At 39.0% G+C, this 24276-nt stretch overlaps 2 protein-coding genes across 2 annotated transcripts in view; one reads left to right on the plus strand and one right to left on the minus strand.

The window, feature by feature from the left end:
• Positions 1-20551, plus strand: part of b3galt1b (UDP-Gal:betaGlcNAc beta 1,3-galactosyltransferase, polypeptide 1b) — a 59573-nt gene extending 39022 nt beyond the window's left edge. Inside the window, exon 2 of the mRNA XM_030758285.1 lies at positions 18081-20551. Coding sequence (XP_030614145.1) covers positions 18314-19300 — 987 coding nt within the window. The 5' untranslated portion in view covers positions 18081-18313 and the 3' untranslated portion in view covers positions 19301-20551. The remainder of the gene's footprint in view (positions 1-18080) is intronic.
• Positions 20552-22915: 2364 nt separating this feature from the next.
• Positions 22916-24276, minus strand: part of stk39 (serine threonine kinase 39) — a 33948-nt gene continuing 32587 nt past the window's right edge. Inside the window, exon 18 of the mRNA XM_030758029.1 lies at positions 22916-23598. Coding sequence (XP_030613889.1) covers positions 23524-23598 — 75 coding nt within the window. The 3' untranslated portion in view covers positions 22916-23523. The remainder of the gene's footprint in view (positions 23599-24276) is intronic.

The raw sequence follows: 24276 nt of genomic DNA on the forward strand, positions 1-24276 counted from the left end.
ATATCTTGATTTGAGTAATGGTCTCTGCTTTGCTGCATGTTGAGGAAATAAACTGTATTTTATACAGCACATAATTTAAAAGAAAACTTAAAGTAAAAAGTCTCATAAGTTATGAGACATATACTCTTGACTCCAAAAAATGGCCCCTTTTGTATTTTTCTTTCAAACATCACAATATAATATATAGTATAAATCACAAACTTTTTTTTTTATATGAGAAAATTTGAATATTGTGAGATGTTTAGGTCTTATAGCACTTCCAGATAAAATATAAATGGGGAAATTGTAATTTTTTTTTTTTTTTACCTTTCTTTTACTAAATAGGACTGTGGACTGGAACATAATTTCATTATATGTCTTGACGTATAATGACAATAAATTCTTCTTGATTCTTGATTCCATATTTATATCATTTTTAATTTTCAGATTAATGAACATTTTGTATCCTGTTGTGAGCATTAACAGCAACAGGACTGTGTGGGATGAAATAAATTTAAACTACAGTCCTCACATCCGTGGTAAAAGACATGAGACAGAGTATTCACATGTGATACAGTAGCTAACCAAATGAAGAGCTGCCACTAGATTCTGAGGCACACCAAGGTTAAGTGTCTCATTCGAGTCTGTTGCAAATGTGTGGCCATTGATATACACAGACATTCACATTAAACAGAAATTCACATCAACTACTTACATTCAGAGTCCAGCTGGGACAGAAATTTGAAACAGAAATTCTTCCACAAATAGCGAAATAGTGATGTAGTTGCTGCAGGATGGCAATTTAACTGCAAAATGACATAGGCACTCGGCAACCTTGATTTTATATAGGAATATAACCAGAATACAACCAGCTGGCAACCAGCTGAGTCAGGCTCCCTATTGTAATAAGACTGATCACAGATGAGCTGCACTCATTGCTGCAGACTGACTCAGATCGATGGCAAAGTTTTTTTTTAAAAATTAGTTGACAATTACTTGCAACCCTTTATCAGTCTGAGAGTGATTGCAGTGAGTCTGAGTCAGACTGCGATTGTTAGGTGACAGGTTGTTGCGTGCTTAACCTGTGGGTGACCAGTTGGTCACATCTACTTGCAGTTAGTTACTGAATGTGAAAAAATTCAATGCAGTCACAGGCAACCATGGATTTTTCCAAGTTGCAGGGAGGTTGCTGCCGTATTTTTTCTCTGTGACTGAGCCATAAAAGAAATGTTCAAGTAGCTTTGTACTCCCTCATGTCAGTACTTCAGATGTTCTTAATGTAGGAGTTTGGAAAAAAAAAAAACCTAATGAGTCTTTTTCCCCTGGCATCCGTTTAACATAAAATTCCCTTTAGCTCCACTAACACTTACAATTCATTATCTGTGACTAAATTGAAATGATGTTAGAGGTGAATATTTGTGAATAAAATATTTTTAAAAAATGCAAAATCATCGCACCTAGTGACTTCATATTCATAGTAACATCTGCCAAGTCAAACATGTGGAGCTACCTGCTGCAGGGACCCCTTGTGAATAAGGGAGCAGCTCAAAGTAGCTTTAAGCAAAACTGTTAACATCTGCATATTTTGCATAAAATCTGATGACCCCTGGATTCTTTCCCATGTTAATGTATCTGTTGGTAATTTTTAAGAAAAAAGGAAATCTTGAGAGTCACCCACTGAATTTGAGAGGGACTGGAAGTTCAGTAAAAATATCAAATTCTGTTTAATTTAGAGTCCTGACCTCAGTAACCAGGGTCCTCTAGATCATATTACTTGAGCCAAGACACAGAAATACATAACTCAATCCACAGGATATCTGAGGAAACAAGCTACCGATACAGTGACCGTGTTCTTTTTGTGAAGAAGAGAAACGCTTCCCATTTTCACAATGTTTCCCAAGGCTTATTTTGTGCTTTGTGGACTTGTTGAAATACATTCTTAATAAAAGCTCTATAATACATCTGTGAGAAAGTTAAGAAAACGGAACCAGCAGCCTTTTATATTTATAAAAGTACTATTCAACATTTGTGATCACACATAATTTGCTCATATCGGTATGCCACTGCTGCAGAAGTAAAAGCATATAGAACGTAGTAAAAAGGAGGTATTGCATTTTTCAAGAAAAGTAATAGCCGTTACTTTTTCCTGCTAAAGGCGTCTTCCTCTTCCTATAAACCAGTTTACTTTGAGATGTTTGCTGCACAGCACACAGAAATACAGCTTGTCCAAACAGAAAACGGCCACCGCAGGAGGGCCCCTCACTCATTTCTGTTTATTGAAAATTGCAAGAGCCTTAGGGATAGCAGCAAGAGGGGAGTGTGAAAGGAAGACTCGAAGCAAATGCATGCAAATTTAGTTACACATGCTAACATAGTAAAGTGTAAAGTCATTGTACTGTATGAGTAATTTAATATAACTTCTTTTGGAGCAGTGAATGGTCTCAGTAATCAGGGATTTATTTATCTTTGCAGCTGAGTTTAAAGAACTTCCAAGAGACTTATAAATTCTCTCACTTCACTTTTCACTCTTATCTAATCCAATAATTTTTCACCAATAAACAAATCTGTAGATATTAGTACAATCAGATCAGCAATATGATTTATTAACTACAATTATTTATTGCTTGTTGTACTTTCACTACATGGCGTCACACTAATTACATTACTGGCTATCACAATATTAAATTAGCAGCTCTTGAGCAAATGTTTGCAGTCTGAACAGATACATTAGCTAGTTAGGTAGAAATTTTGTAAGGTGATGGAATCATATTAATAACCTTTATCATTATTCTATATTGTATTTCCCTCAGTAAAGTGTAATGAATTGTTTTATTTATTTTCATAGTCTTCTGGCCGCCTGTGATAAATGGAGAAATTAATGCAGGTTATTCGTTTCATTTTGTTTCTTGACAGTTACCATGGAATCAAGGGAAATGTTGCATGTTATTTCCTTCAATTCTTGACATTTTCTCGGCACCCTTTTCTGTGCTGCGGCATTAAATGCCCATCAAACTAACCACCTGTAAAAACATTTCTAGGATGAATTACAGGTGTAAAAGTGAGTTCCGAATTTAGAAGGCAAGTAACTTTCTGCAAGTCATTGTTTGCTCTAAGCTTTGAAAGTATCTTCAAATATTGATGAGGTGGTTGACGGATTAAAACTGGCAAGAAGCTGCGTCGCTAATGCATATCCTTTCCAAGCTTTAAGCTGAGTACTTTATATTCTTTGTGTTGCATGTAGCACTGGGTGCCTTTGGCGATTGTAACCGACTAAAGTGGGCACTGGCCAGCATGTGTTCTGGGAGAAAGCAGATGCCACTACTTTGCTGTTTGTCTGCTGCTCTGATTTGAGTAATATTCAACTCAGCCTCATTGCTAATATTTTTTTGGCAACACCTGATAGCAGAGAAGTGTCCCAGAATTATCCACCGAGTCAGAAGCTTTAAGTCTTCATCCCACCTGGCGTTCGTCTGTCAGTGTTATTACGCTTCTTGCACTGACTACATGCTTGCCTGTCAACTCTCAGTGAAAGTTGGAAATTAATCTTATTGTTTCAGACACCACTAATGGTTTATTTACAGCCTCAGTGATAGTTTCTGTGTCTGAAGGTGGATCCCTTGGAAAGCTTCATGTTCTGGCTTGTTAAATAGGTACATTTGTATCCCAGAGGAGTGGAGATGCTCAAGGACAACTTCATGCGAGCAAACAATTAGTTGCATTGGAATTAACTGTTATTCATAATATAACAAAAACAACACTACAAGAACGAAAAAAAAAATTTTTGAACCATGTCTCCCTGAAATTATCTTTATATTCTGCTTAGTTGTTTTTTGAAACATGTTTTGAGGCAGAGTAATTGCTGCTTGAATAATATTCAGTAGAGCCTTTTTTTCAGTGAAGGTTGTCGTCCTTTGTCTCACGCAATTAATAGTAAAATAGTTGAAGTGAATAGTGTTCAAAGCTTGAACACTATTCACTTCATGTATCTAATTATGTACCGTAAATTGAAAAAAAAAAAAAAACATCAGTCATCCTTTAGCTGTTTAACACTTTGTAAACACGCTGACACAGAACAGTATATGACTAGGCAATAAGAAAAAAATGCTCATTGAAGCAACATGCATCCATCCATCCATTCATTCTCTTCCTCTTATCCAGTTCAGGGTTGTGGGGGCGCTGGAGCCTATCCCAGGCAGGGTACACACTGGCAGGTTGTCAGTCTATCAAACAGAGAGACAGAAACATTGATGCTCACGTTCACACCTACAACCAATTTAGGATAACCAATTAATCTAACCCCATGCATGTCCTTGGACTGTGGGAGGAAGCCAGAGCACCCACAGACATAAGGAGAACATGCAAACTGCACACAGAAAGATCCCAATCTGGATTTGAACCCAAGACAGTTTTTGTTGTGAGGTAACGATACTAATGCTGTTTTGGGCACCATGCTGCCCAAAACAACATCAGTCATCCTGTAGTTGTTTAGCACTTTGTAAACACACTGACACAGAACAGTATATGATTAGGCAATTTTTTTTTTAATCACGGCAAATTATAAGTAAATAAACTGCTCAAAAAAAATTAAAGGAACACTTAGAAAACACATCAGATCCCAAAAGGAAAAATAATTATGCTGGATATCTAAACTAGATACTGAGTTAAGAACAAAAGGATGCCACATCATTTGATGGAAATGAATAAATGATCAATCTACAGAGGGCTGAATTCAAAGACAAAAATCCCAGAAATCAAAGTGAAAAAATGATGTGGCAGGCTAGTCCATTATGCCGAAATTTCATTGTAGCAATTCAAAATGGTACTCAATTGTTTGCCTGACCCCTATGTGCTTGGATGCATGTCTGACAATGTCTGGGCATGTTCCTAATGAGACAATGTATGGTGTCCTGGGGGGATCTCCATCTAGATCTGCACCAGGGCATCACTGAGCTCCTAGACAGTCTGAGGTGTAACCTGGAGGGGTCAGGTGGACCAAAACATAACATCCCAGAGGTGTTCTGTTGGATATAGGTCAGGTGAATGTGGGGGCAAGATATATATATATATATATATATATATATATATTCCTCCTTATATATATTCCTCCAACTGCCCCAGTGTAGAGTCTGACAGTGGGTCCAAGGATTTCATCCCAGCACCTACAGTAATGGCAGTCAGGGTGCCGTTGCTTAGCCTGCAGAGGTCTGTGCATCACTCAATGGATAGGCCTCCCCAGACCATCACTGACCCACCACCAAACCCAGAAGGAGAACCCAAAACACAGATACTGAAGAGACAGACTGCCTGACACTAAGATTTATTTACAGAGTAGCATGGACAAAAACAACACAATGTGAGATGTAGCAAAGACTGGCTCTAAACCTAAAACTAACTCGACTCTTTACTCTGAGACCAGGTCTTTAACGATAACGCTAGAGAAAAATTCATTAACTAAGTCTTTTAATATAGAAGCTTCCACTTAGAGCAAAAGGTCTAAACAGACATCTCACACATTTATTGTTCCTTCTTAATGCTCTCAAATCATGGGAGGGTGAGCAGCATGGAGGAGAAGCAAACACACATTCAATCATAATTTGGGGATGCCGGGGCTGAACATAATCAGACATTGCATAACTTCAGGATGGTCAGGGAGGCTGAATTTGCAGGGAGAGAAGAGGTAGATTACTGAAATACTCAGACTGCGTTCCAATGGGTGCATATAAGTGAGAAAGGAGTCGCTTACTTGGCAGGGAAACAGATCCGTTTTTAGGAGGAGGGTTTGCGCTGGTGATGGCCAGTGCTGTCAGGCAGGTGAGTTGGGGCCATTTAGCGAAAAGCAGATTCCTGGAGAGAGGTGAGCAGGGCGGGCGGTTATCTTGTAGTGGTGAAACAAATGGCAACAGAAGACAAAAAAAGGCATCCATGACATTAAACAAGTAGAGCGAGTCGAGTTACCCCGCAGCTGACGCTGGCTCTCTGGCGAGGAGCAGGAGCTTCCACAGCACCACAAATACACAGCATGATTACAAGATGAGATGTAGGTGCATGAAACAGTAATCACAGCACACACACCCCACCTGCCCCGCCAGAGACATTCACACCAGCAGCCTGCTGGAGGTCATTTTGTAGCTCTGGCAGTGCTCATCCTGTTCCTCCTTGCACAAAGGAGCAGATACCAGTCCTGCTGATGGTTTAAGGACCTTCTACGGCCCTGTCCAGCCCTCCTAGAGTAACTGCCTGTCTCCTGGAATCTCCTCCATGCTCTTGAGACTGTGCTGGGAGACACAGCAAACCTTCTGGAAATGGCACATATTGATATGCCATCCTGGAGGAGCTGGACTACCTGTGCAACCTCTGTAGGGTCCAGGTATCGCCTCATGCTACCAGTAGTGACACTGACCATAGCCAAATGCAAAACTAGTGGAAAAAATGGTCAGAAAGATGAGGAAGGAAAAATGTCAGTGGCCTCCAACTATAAGACCATTACTGTTTTGGGGGGTTGTGTTATTGTTGCCCTTCTAGTGCACCTGTTAATTTCATTAACACCAAAGTAGCTGAAACTAATTAACAGCCCTGTCTGCTACTTAACTGACCGGATCAATAGTGCAGAAGTTGAACTTACTTGATGCTATACTATAAAAAGTGTCTCTTGGTTAATTTTTTTTTTTAGCAATAAGTCTTGAACTATGGTTCTGATTTCTTTGTCTCACAGCACAAACAGTATAGACATGTGAAAACAGAGCTTTCAAGGTTTGTGCCGATATGCTGTGTTTGGGTTTCTCCAAACGTGGTGCTGTGAATTATGGCCAAACATCTCATTTTTGGTGTCATCTGTCCAAAGGACATTGCTCCAGAAGTCTTGTGATTTGTTCAGATACAACTTTATGACTCTAAGCCATGTTTCCATGTTCTTTAAAGAGAAAAATGGCTTTCTTCTTACAACCCTTCCTTCACAGTCTGACCTTGTGGGGAATTTGCTGGGACATCCACTGCTGGGAAGATTGGCAGCTGTCTTGAATTTTTTTCCACTTGTGAATAATCTTTCTCACTGTGGAATGATGGGCTTCAAATTGCTTGGAAATGGCCTTATAACCCTTCCCAGATTGATGGGCATCAACAACTGCTTCTCTAAGACTTTTGTTGATGTCTTACGTGCTTGGCATTGTGTTAATACACACCTAAATGCTCCAGACCAGCACAGACAACTGACAAAACCTCTGCTTTTGTAGACATGTTCCCACTTACTGATGGTCAGTTAATCAAGTGGATTTGATTAGCAGCACCTGGCTACTCTTAATCTCCTCACTCCTGTGGAAGCAGGAAGGATGTACTTAGTTTTTCACAGGCCTGTATGCTGTTTACAGAGAAAACAGGAGCAGTTTTACATCTCAAAACTGGTAACAGTTTTTGAAACAGCGGCTCCTTAATATCAGACAGAAGAAAGAAAGAAGGTATCTTATTAAGCCAGCCACCGTGAATGTTGCCTCTTTATACAGGCTGGTAGTTTCACCTGTAGCCAATTAGATAAATGGTACCTGAATAAATCAGCTGAAAAAAACATCTACTTGACTGTTTTTTGTTTTTTCCCACCCAGTTTTAAAATAAGACTCCTATTTACATTATATATTTAAAAACAATATATAGCATCATTATTATTCAGTTAGTAGTATTTATTAAAATATTCACTTACTTCATGCTATGACAATATCCAGAAGATATTAGCTCGTCTCCTCTGAATAAAGGAACAGTGAATCCTGTTTATGTTTTGAATCCATCAAAAGTTTTCATTCAGCTTAATGTTGCATCACTTATTTAATTGCCTGCATAGATTTCCCTCTAGTGTTTGGCTTGCTATAATAGCAGAACACAATTTAGAGGCCCTAAGCATAAAATATGTAAATGACAATATCCCACTAATATTTCAGTCAGAGAGCAATAAAGATGAGAGTCTGTGGAAAATAGAGAAGCTGATTCTGGTGTTCTTCTGATTTCACACCTCTCTACCAATCCTCCCCCCCTATAGAGAGACCGCAGTGCTGAACAATGTACTATGTGTATTTTAGGTCTGTGTATACTTTGTTATTGTTTTTGTCAAAGATTTTGAAAACAAATTTTGTAATTCATCCGTCCACTGGCTTCCTGTTCACTTACAGGATTAATGGAAATTCTTGTTTTATTTTTAAGCTCAGATGCCACCACCTTATTTAGCAGTTGTGGCACTGAGGTTGACCCACAGCAACTCATGAGCTCACTTAGCCTGAGGGGCTTTCAATGTAGTAAGGACATCTGTTTTAAAGATAAGTTTAGGAGTCTCTGCACTGTTCAGATGGTAGCAGACATTTTTGAGATCGCGCTTTTGCAAATCCAATCCTTCTTTTACTCTCTACTCAAACTATTTACCTACATGTAGTCAAAACTCATGGTCTATAGAACTCAGACTACAGGCAGATGTCTGTTTGACGTCTGCCTGTAATCTGCATATTTACATGCATATAGCTGTTTATGAGGATTAAAACTGAGCAACCAGATGTTCTTGAATGCTCTGAGATCTGGGCACAAAACGGAGATGATTGAGTCTTTGAGGTTGCTGCCCTCTAATCTTTGGACCAGCTTACCTTTTTACAAACAAGCAGCTTAGATCTTAGAAACTTTTAAGCAGCTGTTGAAGGCCCGCTTTTTCTTATTTGATTTGGGTTGAGCTCAACTTAAACAAGGTATCATTTTTCTATTCTTTCTTTTATTGTAATTATTCTTATTTTCTTTTACTCACATTTGTTTATTTGGTGATGCATTGATTTATTTAAATTGTAAGCCTTTCTAGCTTTTAGTATTCTGTGATTGTTTTTAATATGCATCATATACAAATACAAATATCCTCCACACCATTACACTACCACCAGCAGCCTGAATCGTTAGTATAAGGAAAGATGGATCCATGCGTTTGTGTTATTTATGCCAAATTCTGACCCTACCATCTGAATGTCGCAGCAGAAATCAAGGCTCATCAGACCAGGCAACATTTGTCCAGTCATTTATTGTCCAATTTTGGTGAGCTCGTGTGAATTGATTCCTATTCTTAGTTGACAGGAGTGGCACCCAGTGTATCATCTCGTAGCCATGGGCTTAGCCTTTGGGTTCTTTTGGTTTAGTTAATTTTTGAAATCTTTTGAATAGTTTTAAGTTTGTTTTCTCTATAGTTTTTGTATCTCTTTTTTTGGTCATATCACCATCCTGACCCTCCTTGTAAACAGCACTTGTAAATAAATTGCACATCGGGTAAAGAGAATTTCAGCCTCCAAGTGTGTTTCCTCAACTGCAGCTGTGGTATTACTACAGTGGTCTTCTACTGTAGCCCATCTGCTTAAAGGTTCGACATTCTGGGCATTCAGAGATGCTCTCCTGCATGCTTTGGTTGTAAGAAGTAGTTATTTCAGTTACTATTACCTTCCTACCAGCTTAAAGCAGTCTGGCTTCTCCTCTGACCTCTGGCACTAACAAGGCATTTCTGTCCAGAGAATTGCTGCTCACTGGATTTCTTTTCTTTGCTTTTTTGGACCATTCTCTGTAAACCCTCTGATGATTCATAGGGTGAGATCATCCTATGAGATCATCCTATGATGATCTCAGCAGATCTTCAGTTCCTGAAATACTGAGATCAGACCGTCGGGCTCAGACAACCACAATCAAAGTCCCTTAAATCACCTTTCTTCCCCATCCTGATGCTCAGGTTGAACTTCAGCAGGTTGTCTGCGTGCCTGAATGCACTGAGTTGCTGCTATGTTGATTAGATAGAAGATAAACCGTTGTATCTAATAAACTGGCAGATGAGTGTAAATTACAACATGTAACTTCCGAATGCACTCCCAAGTATTATCTTAAGAGAAGGCGAAACCTATAAAAACACAAAGTGACATTTTATTTAAAAAGAAAAAAAAATTACATCTTAAAATCCAAGACTTTCTTTTGTTATTATTGAATTGCATCAGGTTTTTATGGCTAAGTTTCTGTTTTAATTTCAAAATCATATTTTATAACTGTTACATTTCATAGTAGAAGATTTCATTTCATAGTCCTTCATTTATTAGATGTGACAAAACAGGAAAGGGCCCAGTTATGTGATTTAATTTTATATTGAATTTGCTGGCACAGCTGCCATAAAATAAGAATTCAGAATAATGATTCATTACCTAATTTTACAATTTCATAACGTATGCACTTTGGTTTCAATCTTAGCATTAAAACAGTAATGGAGTACTAGCTTGGCAGGGGGGAAAGAAAATAAAAATATCTAGAAAATAAATGAGTTGGCTCCACATATTCAGTGGTTTTATTTAAAGCCTGCTGCCATCGGTGTTGCCAGATTATTCAGTAGAAGTCTGTGTTTTCTCGCATGATATACTTAAGCCATCTGTGTTTCCAGAAGAGCAGCTCTTACAGTACACAACAGTTTTCTGCAATGTAACATTTATAGAGACAGGGTGATGAAAAAGCTTTATAGGCTCATTCATGTTTAAGGGTTCCAGTACTATAGCTGACAAAAAGTCTTTTCAGCTCAGCTTTTCGCTTGATTTATGTTTAATAAAACCAGAAAAATGGCAAATAAAATGTGGAGGCTCAATTGGGGGAAAACATAAATGGCTCCAAAACGAGTGCATGGTCACTCTTCCATTTTTTTCCAAGGATGATGAAGTCTCGGTTACAAACAAGCAAATGTGGCTTTTGCCAATAAAATGCTGGGCCAGAAGATTTAGGGTTTTACCGCTTGCTGTGCTACAATAGGCGTATTATTTTTCACATATCTCTCCTTCATCCGACGGTCCTGTCACCAGAATTTCATTAGCTGTATCATTCAATTTGTTATTAGCCAGGTCACTCAGGACGAGGAGAAATCCAACCTTCATAATGCAATTCACTTATTGCTGAGTAATAAATAAGAAGCTGCATAGTGTGATCATATTAAAATGTTAAGCATGTATTATAATATTATTATGTCTAAAGTTCTACCATTAGAGTGACACGTCATTAAAAGTATAACTAGCAATTTTCAAAGAGTGTCAAGTCAAATGAAAGCCAAAGTAATCAATTTAAATTTTTGGCACAGGCCCTCCTCAATACTCCAGCTTTGTATGAACCAGTTAATTCGATCTGGCAATCTATTAGCTCTGAGACATTGTTATTAGAAAAACACTTTAGAGACCTGTCTACAGATGGTCATGGAGTCATGAATCAAAACATTTTTGTTGTGTGCAGAGGAGTGCGTAATAGCCCTTTTTAGAAACTAGTCCACCAAACAGTCAACCTAGAAGCTTGGAGAAAGAAATGTCATGTGTTGATGAATGGCTGTCTTTGTGCCCTGCTCCCCATACAAGTTTACCACTTGCGATATAATAAATCACGATAAATTGAATCTCTTCTGGTAGTATAGGCTAATTAAACACCCCCCCCTCCCTGTTGTTTCTTTATGTTGTTTCATGTCCTAAAGGTTCAGTGCCCAAACACGAAGCTGTGCACACCTGTTCCTCCCCTATAGACCACTTTATTTTACCATCTTGCTGCCAACTGGGCCAATCTGTTCACACAGAATGGGAGATTTTATACGTGACAGTCTGACATCCTATATTATGGAAAATGCTTGAAATAATAGCTCTACAAAGGTCTAGGAACACATGTGGAGGCTTCACACATATGGGTAAACAGTCTGAATCTAAAAGGTCTCTTTAGCAATAGAGTGCTGCAGTGTTCACTATCCTCAGTATTACCCTTTTTCATATTTTTGGTGCAATGATTAAATCCTGGACTCACCCATGATTAAAACAAGGTTTTCATTATCATTAGATCTGATACATTTCAGCATAAATGGTTGAGGGAAGGTTTCAGGCAACTTTGGGAGCTACTTTTAAGGCTAAAATGTGACTGTTAGACCAGTAGCATTTTAGCCAGTTAGACCAGTTGATCATACGCCATATGAGCAGAAGTACTGGGCCACCTACACCAGCAGGAGCTCCATGTTCAGGGAAACCCTTACTGTGAAGCTCCCAGTGCACAGTTTTAGTGCTGATGTTAATGTCAAAGGAGATTTGGGACTCTGTAGTTATTGAGTGAGCGGTGCCTTGTTGATTTTGATGCACCTATGCACTTGGAGACTCCACTTTGTAACTTTACATGGTCTGCCACTTCATGGCTGACTTGCTGTGGTTTCTAAACCCTTCCACTTCGCAATAAAAGCACTCGGTTGATTGCAGAATATCTAGAAGGGAAGAAATTTTTTGTGGCCACGTGGACTTATCCACAGTGACTGAGCGTGCTCCCTGGGGCCAGACTTCAAACGAACTTCAAAGAAGCATAACTGGAGTGACTACTCGGCCATCATGTCTCCAGCTGACTGTGTGCATGTTCACAGCAGAGTGTAATCCAGGCTTAAGAGTCTAGGGTATACTCTATCACAAAAAGGAGTTCCTGACTGAGAACCTTTACGACAATGACCCTGAATTCAAAACACCAACTCAGAAAATTTACAAAAATGTTGGTACACAAGTAGCAAAATGGTTCTTTACATCATATATGCAGCAACAGTAAACGCTGTTTTTATTGTGTGACAAAAACAGAAAGAAACCAGGAAGGGGCCAAATACTTTTTTCACAGCACTATATGAAGCTCTGCATCAGATTTCATTCCAATTTGTCCAATTTGTTCAGCAGATAAGGGAAAAAAGTCAGCGGATTTGTCATGGTGCTAGTTTTTTTTGTTGCTTGTGAATATATTTTAGTTTGGGCTTCAGTTTTGGTTTTATTATTTTTTTATTATTATTATTTTGGGTGTTTGAAGTTTTGATTTCTTTGTTCTGATATATTGCAGACTTTATTTCCTGTGGCATCTTTGAATGTTTGATTCCTTTTTTGCTTTATGGCTATTCTAGTGATGAGTTTCAGTTTCACATCCTGTGCTTTGGTTCATATCTTGGTTCCTATTAGAAGTAGTTTAAGCTCCCTCTGTGTTTCCCTATCTGCCCCTCCCTCTGTCTCATCTTTCTGTGCTCATGTCTTTGCCCTCCAGTGTTCCCTTGTCTCTGTTCTTTTAGTGTGAGTGTTCTTGTCTGCCTGTTCAGCATGTTTCCTTGTCTCATACTTGTTACATGTTAGTACATGTTGTTAGTTTTGCTTCCTGTATCTCCCCCGATTGTCCTGATTGCTTCATCTGTGTTTCATGATCCCATTACCTGTTGTTTGGTGTTTTGCCTGCAGTGCCCTGCATCTAGATCCTCTCCAGGTTCAACCTTGATATGATCACTGGAGTTAACGAGACTCTTCCATATGAGATACAAAATTGAAGGGCAATCTGTAATCTGTTAATGTATTTCAATAAGAAGATCAAAAGAAAATGATGGTCTAAACAATAAAAGCTACTCCTTAGTTGGTTTTTGTTTGGTTTTTTTGTTTTGTTTTGTTTCGTTTTATTTTGGGGGGATCTGGTTTGTGTTGGGTTTTTTTTAAGATAATATGATTTTTAAACATATGACAGCATGGCACAACTGTCCTATCATTGTCACTTATGGGTTTTTTGTTTGTTTGTCTGTTTGTTTTTCCTGTATGCTTTTCTGCACAAAAAAAAACAAAAACAAAAATACATTTGGTATAAACTGCATTTTAGTCTGATTCTTTCAAGCAAAAGTTAAATATTCTGTAGAAACTGTTTCTCAGTAAAGTGGCAGCAGAGCAGAAAGCATATAATTGCCCTGGGTCTCATTAAGATTGTTAAGATTAGATTGTGCTATGGTTGGATTGTGTTTAACAATCAGGCCTAACATCTGCATGCCTATCACCTTTCCAGCAGTTTACTACACCCTAAGCAGACTGGCCCATTTCTGTATTTTTATCTCACACACAAAGGTGGATTTAGCGACGCACTAAATGGTGCACAATCATCACAGCCTCATCAGCAAATCAAGTGGTTTATCAGCTGGTTAAACCACTATCAAACCACATAGCAAAAAGGTATTATGAAATTTCATTCTCTTTTGTTTTGCCATTCAGAATCCTAAATTCATGACAGATTATTTCACAAGAGTTGAAAAGCACAGTCTCTTGTATCAGTCTGACTCAGGAACAGATTTAGTAGTCTAATCTAGCCGTGTGTAGACATGTTAGAGATGCAGACTATCTTAGAAATATTTATTCTGAAAAGCCTGCTGAGGTTATGCTTTACAGACTGGCAGCCCAATGAACAGTCACATAATCATTGTCCCATTTATCTGGAAGATTTTGCTTCCGTCTTGAGACTCAAGTATCAGACTCTGGTGTCAGCTTTCCATCAGCTAGCTCTGATATATATTATGCATTTGAGCAAGTCTACATGTGCATACTGTGTGTGCTTTGTGTTTGTGCAGCACTTTGTTTTCACTGCATTATCAGCCCCAGAGTAAACAGTCGTTCCACATTCCTGCCCCTTTTATACTGTCTTCCCTGTACATGACCCTCATCCCTCCTTTGGGATGAGAAAATATTGATGCCTCTGTGTATTTCTTGTGTCTGAGCAAAGCGTTATTAAAGGGAACAACTATTTGCCACTGTAAATCCAATGAGATATAACAGTGATTTCACAGGAGGAGGACTAGGCCAATATTGTGAGAAATAAGAGTTTGGCTGGAAGACACAAGGGGAAACTCAGAAGTAAACACATTTTTTAAGATGGCCTCAGAGCTCTAAAGTACGGATGTCAAGATAGCCTTGTATTGACGATAACTATTATTGCGTCAATAAAGTGCATGTTGTAAATAATTGTGCAGTTGTTCTTTTTGTATTTTCTTGAACAGTTATGGTTGCAAGCTCCCTTGCCATGCACTTGAATGAATTTTACTTTTACAGGCCATTTTTTTTAAAGATATCTCACCTATGTCACCATCATTCATTTTTGACCATAATATTTGCCAGGTAAAAATCTTACATTGTGACAGTTTTCTGGAAAGGATTTTTCCCACCCTGAGATGAAATAAATAGCATTTCTGTATTTATAGTGCATACTCCAGCACTAATTCATCTGACAGATTACTTTCTACAAAGGAAAATACACTATATAACCAAAAGTATTTACTCATCTGCCTTCACACTCATATGGACTTGAGTGACATCCCATTCTTAATCCATAGGGTTTAATATGATGTCTGCTGACCCCACTCTGTCATTGTATGTGGCCTACCGCTTTGTGGCTGAGTTGCTGTTGTTCTCAATTGCTTCCACTTTGTTATAGTACCACTAACAGTTGAATATTTAGAAGCAAGGAAATTTCACAACAGGTGGCTTCCTATCGTACCATGCAGGAATTCACTGAGCTCCTGAGAGCGACCCGTTTTTTCACATGTTTGTAGAAGCAATCTGCATGCCTAGGTGCTTAGTTTTATACACCTGAAGCCATGGAAGTGATTGGAATTCCTGAATTCACTGATTTGGATGGGTGAGTGAATACTTTTGGCTGTATAGTGTAAATTGTTTTGCAAGTGTGGTCTTTGTTGTGGCTCGCTTGTCTTTTAGTCTAACAGAGTCCTTTTGTATATGGGTTTAGACTGCAGGTAATTACACTCTGTTGGTAAATGGAATTCAAGTCATGCCATTATGGCTGTATTTGTCTGCTCAGGCTGCTTTCCAGCTTTGAAGATAGGTATATAGAGCTTTATTGCATTATGGCCATTCTCCTGTGAAACGCATCGTCTGATCTACCTTGAAAAAAAAAAAAAAGAAAAGTCAGTGAGAGCTTCAAAAGCTGTGAGACATGATCTACATGTTAACATATCCTTTATAGGGAGCTCAGCCACCTGCGCAAAAGTACAGCCAAATTCCATTTCAGAGTCCACGCAGCAAATTGACTGCTCAGAAAATAAACAAATGAAAGACATCTGTGACAGGCAGAATGTATAGCTGTGCAGCACAGAACAAAATGGGGGGGGGGCATCCCAGGGGAGAGTCCTATCATGGCACAGTGTTCCCTTTGTGCCACCATATCATGCTGCAGAATCCTGCAAACCCCAGAGCACTTTTGAGCCCCAGAACAAGAGAGCTTGTAAAGCTTTTTGTTTGAGTTAAAAAAGGGCATTTGTCTACTCTAGTGAAATGTCAGCCTGCACACTAGGATGATGTACTGAATGCTGAAAATGCTGTCTAATGATTTTAAGTAATGACACAAGATCTGTACCTCTGTTGTATGCAGGTATAGGTATTTAATTCAGTTTATAGTAATGAAGTCAGTGAAAGGTGCAGCTGTTGATGGTTTTTCTACTTAGCCAAAAACAAATGGTGAGATGTCATAAAGTAAATTTAAATTATTTTGTGCGTGTGTGTGTGTGTGTGTGTGTGTGTGTGTGTGTGTGTGTGTGTGTGTGTGTGTGTGTGTGTGTGTGTGTGTGTGTGTGTGTGTGTGTGTGTGTCATTTTTATCCTTTATTTGACAGTACAGAGATTAGACAGGAAAGTGGAGAGAAGGGAAATAGTCTGGGCACCTGCAGTTGCCTTTGACATATGGGTCACTCACTCAACCAGGTGTGCTGTACATGTAGCACTGCCCATAAAGTAAATTTTACATAAACATGATGTACCAAATGACAAAGTTTAAGTATGTTTTTTCCCCCTCATTTCAATCCACTTGATATTGTAAGGTTCTTGGTGGAAACTCCAGTTATTTTTGCCTGGAGTTTACTTGCTTTCCTGCGCCTGCATAGGTTTCCTCAATGTTAGATTAATTAGTGATTTTAAACTGGCCATGGACATGAGCTTTATACTGTGTACTTGAAGTGCACAGTAAAAAGTGCTGCATGAATATATGATTAAAAAATATGAGTTGCAGTCTAAAGTGCTTTTAGTGTTGAATAAGACTAGAAAAGAGCTACATAATAACACATACTTAGTTGTACTAAGAATATGAACTATCCATCCATCCATCCATCCATCCATCCATTTTAGGGTGTCAGGAGGACTAAAGCTTATGCCACTAAGCAAGAAGCAGGGTGGATCCTGGACAGATCTATCACAGGATTATGAATTATTGTTGTCGATTATCTGTCCGTGCATAAACTATAATAATCTAATAGTGTATAGTATTATAGTATATTGAGTATATATTTTGCTTTTATAACTTTTTTAAACTTTGCATTTTCCACGCAAAGCTTTTGCTTGTAGGGGAGTCTTTCAAGGAGGCAAAAGAAGGACCTGAATAATGTTGTGTAGGTCCCAGTCATGAAACCAAAACATCTCTGATCTAGCCTCAGGCTGTTTGTGGTGTTCTTCCAGCTGTTTCTGGGCAGTTTTTGTGGTGCAGTTGGGTGCATTGTCATCCTGGGGAAAGTCGCTGCCCTGGGGCTTATTCCGCTACAATTTTTAAGTGGATGCTGAATATTAAAGAAACATCTACATAATTGCCAGGATCCAAGGTTTCCCAGCAGAGCACAGCATTGTGACAAGGTGTTATATGCCTGTGGTTTTAAGGTTGTAGCTGGTCAGTAATAGTTGCATTGCCTTAAGTAATAAAAAAAAAAAAAATCTGAATACTTTTACTGTTGTGCTAAACAGATAAACAAGAAATTGGAACTGTGATAGTCATGATCATATAATCACAGCAACATTTCACCCAATGTATACCAAACCTGCTACACAGTATTCACAAAATACTCACGCTCATGTGAGTTCCCACTAAATAATAAGTGAGCTTTAACAATAAATAAGCTAAATATGACTGACAATGAGTTGCTTTTTCCAGACAGCAGATGATGTACAATTTATCCTGCATATTTGATGTGATATTTTTTATTAGCTACTGAGTTCATCTAAGTCCTTTTCTTCCTCCAACTCGATTTACAAAGATAAAAAATTAGAAATCATCTTGCGATAACTTTGAGTAGCTCAGCAGTATTTCTTCCATTTGTTTGAATCCTTCCTGATAACAAAGTCTGCACTGTGGGGAATGCCTCTGCTGGGCTCAGTTGATTGAAATAAACTTCATTTAAAGATTTTTAGGGCCGAATAAGTTTTTATACTCATGCTCTCTCTCTCTCTCTCTCTCTCTCTCTCTCTCTCTCTCTCTCTCTCTCTCTCTCTCTCTCTCTCTCTCTCTCTCTTTCAGATGTAAATGGAGAAGCAGCACTATCACAAAGAGGAGGCTGGACATCATTACAGTTTTAAAGTGTTTTGCATTGAAACACAAACATCCCTTCTGTCTAAAGTAATCCATGACTGACCATTAATGTCAAACTGCATGCTGGAGCAGCTTAATGCTGCCTCACTGGGTGAAACTTCACTAATGGAAAGAAAGCCTTTCAAGATCCTACTCATCAAAACACACCTAAATGCAGCATAATGCCTTCCAAAGTGTCATGTTTATACCTGTTGACAGTGGTCTGCTGGGCGAGCGCTCTGTGGTACTTGAGCATAACCCGCCCAACATCCACGTATGTTGGCCACATGTCAGTGCCTATACGGAAGACTGTGAAACCTCCAAAAAACATCACCTTCAACAACATCCGCACCCGCCCCCTTAACCCACACACCTTTGAGTTTGTCATCAATGAGCCGAAGAAGTGCGAAAGCATCACGCCCTTTCTGGTCATCCTCATCAGCACCACACACAAAGAGTTTGATGCGAGGCAGGCCATCCGAGAGACCTGGGGGGATGAGTCGACTTTCAGCGACGTCCATATCCTCACGGTCTTTCTGCTGGGCAGGAACACGGACCCTGTGCTGAACCAGATGGTGGAACAGGAGAGTCAGATCTTCCATGACATTGTGGTGGAGGACTTTATCGATTCCTACCACAATCTCACCCTCAAGACCATGATGGGAATGCGCTGGGTGGCGACTTTCTGCCCCAAAGCACAGTACGTCATGAAGACAGACAGTGACATCTTTGTCAACATGGACAATCTAATCTACAAGCTCTTAAAACCCAGCACCAAGCCAAGAAGGAGATATTTTACTGGCTATGTAATAAATGGTGGTCCCATTAGAGATATGCGCAGCAAGTGGTACATGCCCAGAGACTTGTATCCTGAAAGCAAATATCCACCTTTCTGCTCGGGCACTGGCTACGTGTTCTCAGCAGATGTAGCTGAGCTAATCTACAAGACATCATTACACACAAGACTGTTGCACCTGGAGGATGTCTATGTGGGACTGTGCTTGCGAAAGCTGGGGATACACCCTTATCAGAACAGTGGTTTTAATCACTGGAAAATGGCTTACAGTCTCTGCAGATACAGGCGGGTTATCACTGTCCACCAGATCTCCCCGGAGGAGATGCACCGCATTTGGAATGACATGTCCAGCAAGAAACACTTGAGATGTTAGGGGACACGAGGGCCACTTAAAAAAAAAAAGAAAAAAACTCATTTTTTTCTCCTTTTTTTGCCTTTTTCACCATTTAAAATATTATCACTGAATGATGTAAAAACTGAGAGGGCTGCTACAAGTCTATTTCAAGACAGATGTTTTCATTAACATCCATCTATGTCTATTTCTCACCTCATGATTGTTAATGAATGCATGAGGCTTGTAAAGTGTGTATTCTCATGCATAATTAAAATGGGGTGTTGTTATTGAAAGTAATTTGTTCATGTACCCCAGGTCCAATTTATGTAGACTAATCTTTATAGGCATTAAGTCAATCAGCGTTAAGCATTAATTAGTGTGGCCTAACGGTTTGAGACGGCAACATTTGCTATGCTAAAGTGTCCTTGAGCACGACACTGATTCTCTACCAGCTGCTGACCGAGCAACCCTGACCTTCTTGCAGGAGTGCAAGCCAAAAGAAAATGTGTGAGAATCAATGAAATCTACTTACCATATTACATCCCCATATGAAACACTTATCAGTGTTTCTTAGAACTGAGAGATGAGTTCTTTTACAATAAGAATGCAAGTCTAATAAAAAAAACTAAACAAACCAGGTCGCATGCTGAGCTCTCAATTTTCCATCTTAATGAAAACACACAAAGCTGGAAACAGGCTGCAGTCAATTATCAATCATCTGACAGAAGTTGAAAGTATAATTTGGCATGAAGAAAATCTATTAAGCCAAATGTTGGGATTTTAATCAAACCACACAGTTAATTCAGTTTTTCTTTTTTATGAATTTGCCTCATGTTTTGGTTTACATTTTGTCCTTATTTCACTGCCTCTTCTTTCTGAAAAAGCTATATGTATATTTTGGTATTTAGATCCATTTTGTTGTTTTCCCACTTTGACATTTTCACTCTTGAGGTAATTACGTGTCTCAGCTACCAGCTTCTCATTACTGCAGCTGCTGCTCTTGGTTATGTACGCTATACATCATCAGCTCTTCTAGCTCATCAGCCCTTTCCACACATCAAGAGAAATGCAGTATCATGTTGTACAAATATCAGTTTAATTGTAGCTAAGACCATCACCGACTTGATGAATTATATGTATCTGGCGTATCAGTGACTATGGAAGAACTGCTTCTGACACCATCAAAAACATTGTCTCTTGAATAACATGGCATTTGCGGCCAAATTTTCTTTCCTTTTTTTTTTCCAAAGGTTTTGTAGTATTATAAGCTAATGTGGCATTTACTGTGAAAGCATCTATCCCACAAGGGGTTGTTGTTATATATTGTATGTTTTTTATATTAAAAAACAAATACTTGAATAATTAAAGTTATATTACTGCTTTTACTCCGTGCCTTCTTTCAGTTTCCTCAGATATGGGGTGGTGGAGGGTTGCACCTTTATTGACTTTTTTTTTTTTTTAAGATTTTAGATTGTGAAGAGCAATTTGCTATTTTAGGATCAATTATTTATCATACTTATTTTTGTGTCATCAAAAGTGCACAAGTACAAAAGGAAACAGATATTAGCTTGGGTGATGGAGATTAATTTTTAAAGAAAGCACCAAGAATGTACACATTCATGGCCTAATTTGTTAGGTACACCTTGCTGCTCCCAGGTTAGACCCCGCCTTTTGCCTTCAGAAGTGCTTCAGTTCTTTGTGGCATGAGATTTAGGTCCTCATTTACATAATAGCATCACACAGTTGCTGCAGATTTGTCAGCTGCACTGTGAATGTCCCGTTTCCCCACATCCCAAATGTGCTCTATTGATCTGGAGACTGTGGCGGTCATTTGAGTACACTGAACTCACTATCATGTTCAAGAAACCAGTTTGAAATGATGTTAGTTTTGTGATGTGGTGAGTTATCCTGCTGGAAGCAGCCATCAAAAGATGGCTGCACTTTGGTCATAAAGTCACAGCAACAATACTGCATTTAAACAATGCTCAGTTGGTACCGAAGGGCCCCTACATCTATTTACCACCACAAGCAGCCTGAACTGCTGATATAAGGCAGGATGGAGCCATGCTTGTAACCAGTGGTTATTTGACTTGCTGTTGCCTTCCTATCGCTTAAAGCAGTTTGGCCATTCTCCTCTGGCATCAACAAGGCATTTTCCTCCAGAGAACTGCCACTCATCGGATATTCTCTGTTTCAGAACATTCTCTGTAAACCTTAGAGATGGATGTGTGGGAAAATCCCAGCAGATCTGCAGGTTCTAAAATACTCAGACCAGCCCATCCAGCACCAACAACCACGTCGCGTTCAAAGTCACTTAATTCACATTCTGATACTCAACTTGAACTCCACCAGGTTGTCTGTCTACATGTAAAAAGTTGCTGTCGTGTCATTAGTTGATTAGATATTTCAATGACCCATTGGACAGGTCTACCTAACAAACTGGGCAGTGAGTGTATAATTTATGGGTATGCATTAACTGTTTGTTTTAAAGCGTTTGCATTAAGGTTTATTCAAAATTATTAGCTAGTGAATGCAAACCACACAGATCACTATATAACATCAGTTATCCTGAAGCACAGTTTGGTAACATTAACAACAATAATCAACTGGTCATACCGGACCACATAATGCCATAGTAACTCATACTTTGGGTGTATAAAAATGTAAAACTGTGTATTTTATATTTCTAAATTCAGATTTTTATTTGAATAATAAGTTTAAAGACATCCTAAAAAGTACATTTGTAGGAGAGATATGGTCAATTATACAACCTGTAATCATGAATTTTATCAAACACTAGTTGAAGTGTAGGAGGTTAATGCTAATAGCAGCTAATACAGCATGTTTTAGTCAAATGATTCACACATTTTTTTAAACCATAGCAATTATTTATTTGTTGCTCTTCATCTGAAACTTGACATCAGCTGATTACAGAGGAAACAGGGGGTAATATGTTGAAATGGTACACAGAACTGTACATAGAAAACACAATAAATTACTTCATAAAATAAAGAATTTAGTAGAAGTTAATATTTACCACCGCTATACCTAAAAATAATTTAGAGCTACTGGACCTGTTTGGACAAACAAATGGCTCGTCACCCGTTCAGCAGTGGCTGTTTGGTTTCATCTTCAGAAGCATTGTCATACAGTACATTTTAGTAACTACGATGTTTTGGAGAACAAAGAAGTTTTGTAGTGCAGCAGGACAGAGCAAGGAAATTAAACTGCTGTGGTTTGTTGATTAGCCTGGCATCTGAAAACCCGTCAACAAGAACAGATTACATGACTGCAGGTCCTTTTACGCTGTATTCGTCTCACGACAGAAGCACATAAATTAACTTGTCTCCGGGGGCATCTGTTTGTCGGGTCCACACACTCGGCCCAAAAGTGCATTTTAGCTTGCCTCATTAAGTTAAGATACTTCACTTGAATTGTGTCATTTCTGGAATAATACACCGGTGAAATGGCAATCAGCAGGTTCTCCTCTTTGTGTGGTCTCATTTATCGACTACTTCCTTAGGCACAGAAAAATGAACAAGGCACCTCTAGCATTTTGAAGCATTAACACTGTTGAGAGCAGCAAATTATACACAGTAGCATCCAGGTCTCCCCCCCCCCACCCCCCCCCCCCCCCCACCCCCCACCCCCGTATACTCAAGCAAATGGTTGTTAATGTGAAACAGGTCTTAATATGGAAATACAATTCATTCTCTTTTGACATTCATTATGTTCTTATGAAAATGTGCTTTTTCTCATAAATTAACGCAATCGTACATTCTGACACAGACCTCAGGGAAACTTCTCGAATGAGTGCGTTTGTGAGATGTGAGTCTAAGCAAATTTGTTTTCACTGTGGCAACAAATCAGCATGGGAGAAAAAAAAAAAACCCTTCTCATTTCAATAAATAATGAGAGCTTTGCTGAACACAGAGGTAATGTGATGTAAAACAACAACGAGCTAAAGAAATAAATAAATAAAACATTCAAAGCTACATCTTAATCACCTTCTTTTGCCACCTGAGTACATCTTTAGGTTCCTCGGCTGTGCGCTGGGCAGTGGAATGTCATTAAGGTTAAAGATAGGAGGACAGTAAGCGGGGAAGCCGGCGCTAACGAGGGTGGTGGCAGAGATCGGGTAAGGTGAAGGGGAGTGAGGAAGTGAGCAAGGGAAGATACTGCAGGAAGTGGCGGAGTGTTCCTCAGTCTGTTTGTCCTGAACTGTCTCCCCTGTCTCACCTGCTTCAGTCACGAAGAGAGCATCAACTAACACTTAGCTGCGCAAAGCCGATCAACTTCACTTCATCAGGGATCTCCGTGTCATCACAGCTGGAAGCCTGCACAGGAAGTAAGACAGTGAGAGGATCACTTGCATCTTCATCAACTGATCCAGGCAGCTGAAAATACTAAAAGTAAGTTTAATATGAAACAAAATCTGAGACTCATTTTCAAAACGGCGAAAAGAATTACAAAACGATTCTCTGTTAATCTGTACCAAATTATAATCCAGGTGGCCTGCTCTGCTTAAAGCTTAAAAACACATTTTGGAGACCAGAAGATCTGATTTTTCTCACCAGTGGAACCAGTTATATTTTAAACCGGTAGCATTGGTTATTATCAAGAATTCATCTGAAACAGTTCTCAGCTTTTTAATTATCTTTTGGCCACATAACATGCAGTCATGTGGAAAAGACAGCTTTCATGAAACTCTAGGCAATCCTGTGAAGAACGAAGCACACCCTTACAGCTTCCATTGAAATTAAGAGGGTAAGTAGCAGTCAGGTGCTGCTAATCCAATTTAATTTAATTCAATTCAATTTTATTTATGTAGCGCCAAATCATAACAAACAGTTGCCTCAAGATGTTTTACATTGTAATGTAAAAATCATTCAGAAATACAGAGAAAGAGACTACTTGTCAGTGTGCAGGTCTGGAGCATTCAGGTGTGTGTTAACATAATGCCAAGGAGGAAAGACATCAGCAATGATCTCAGGGAAGCAGCTGTTGCTACCCAT

This window comes from Archocentrus centrarchus, chromosome 21 (genome assembly GCF_007364275.1).
Source record: "Archocentrus centrarchus isolate MPI-CPG fArcCen1 chromosome 21, fArcCen1, whole genome shotgun sequence".
NCBI classification, from domain to species: domain Eukaryota; kingdom Metazoa; phylum Chordata; class Actinopteri; order Cichliformes; family Cichlidae; genus Archocentrus; species Archocentrus centrarchus.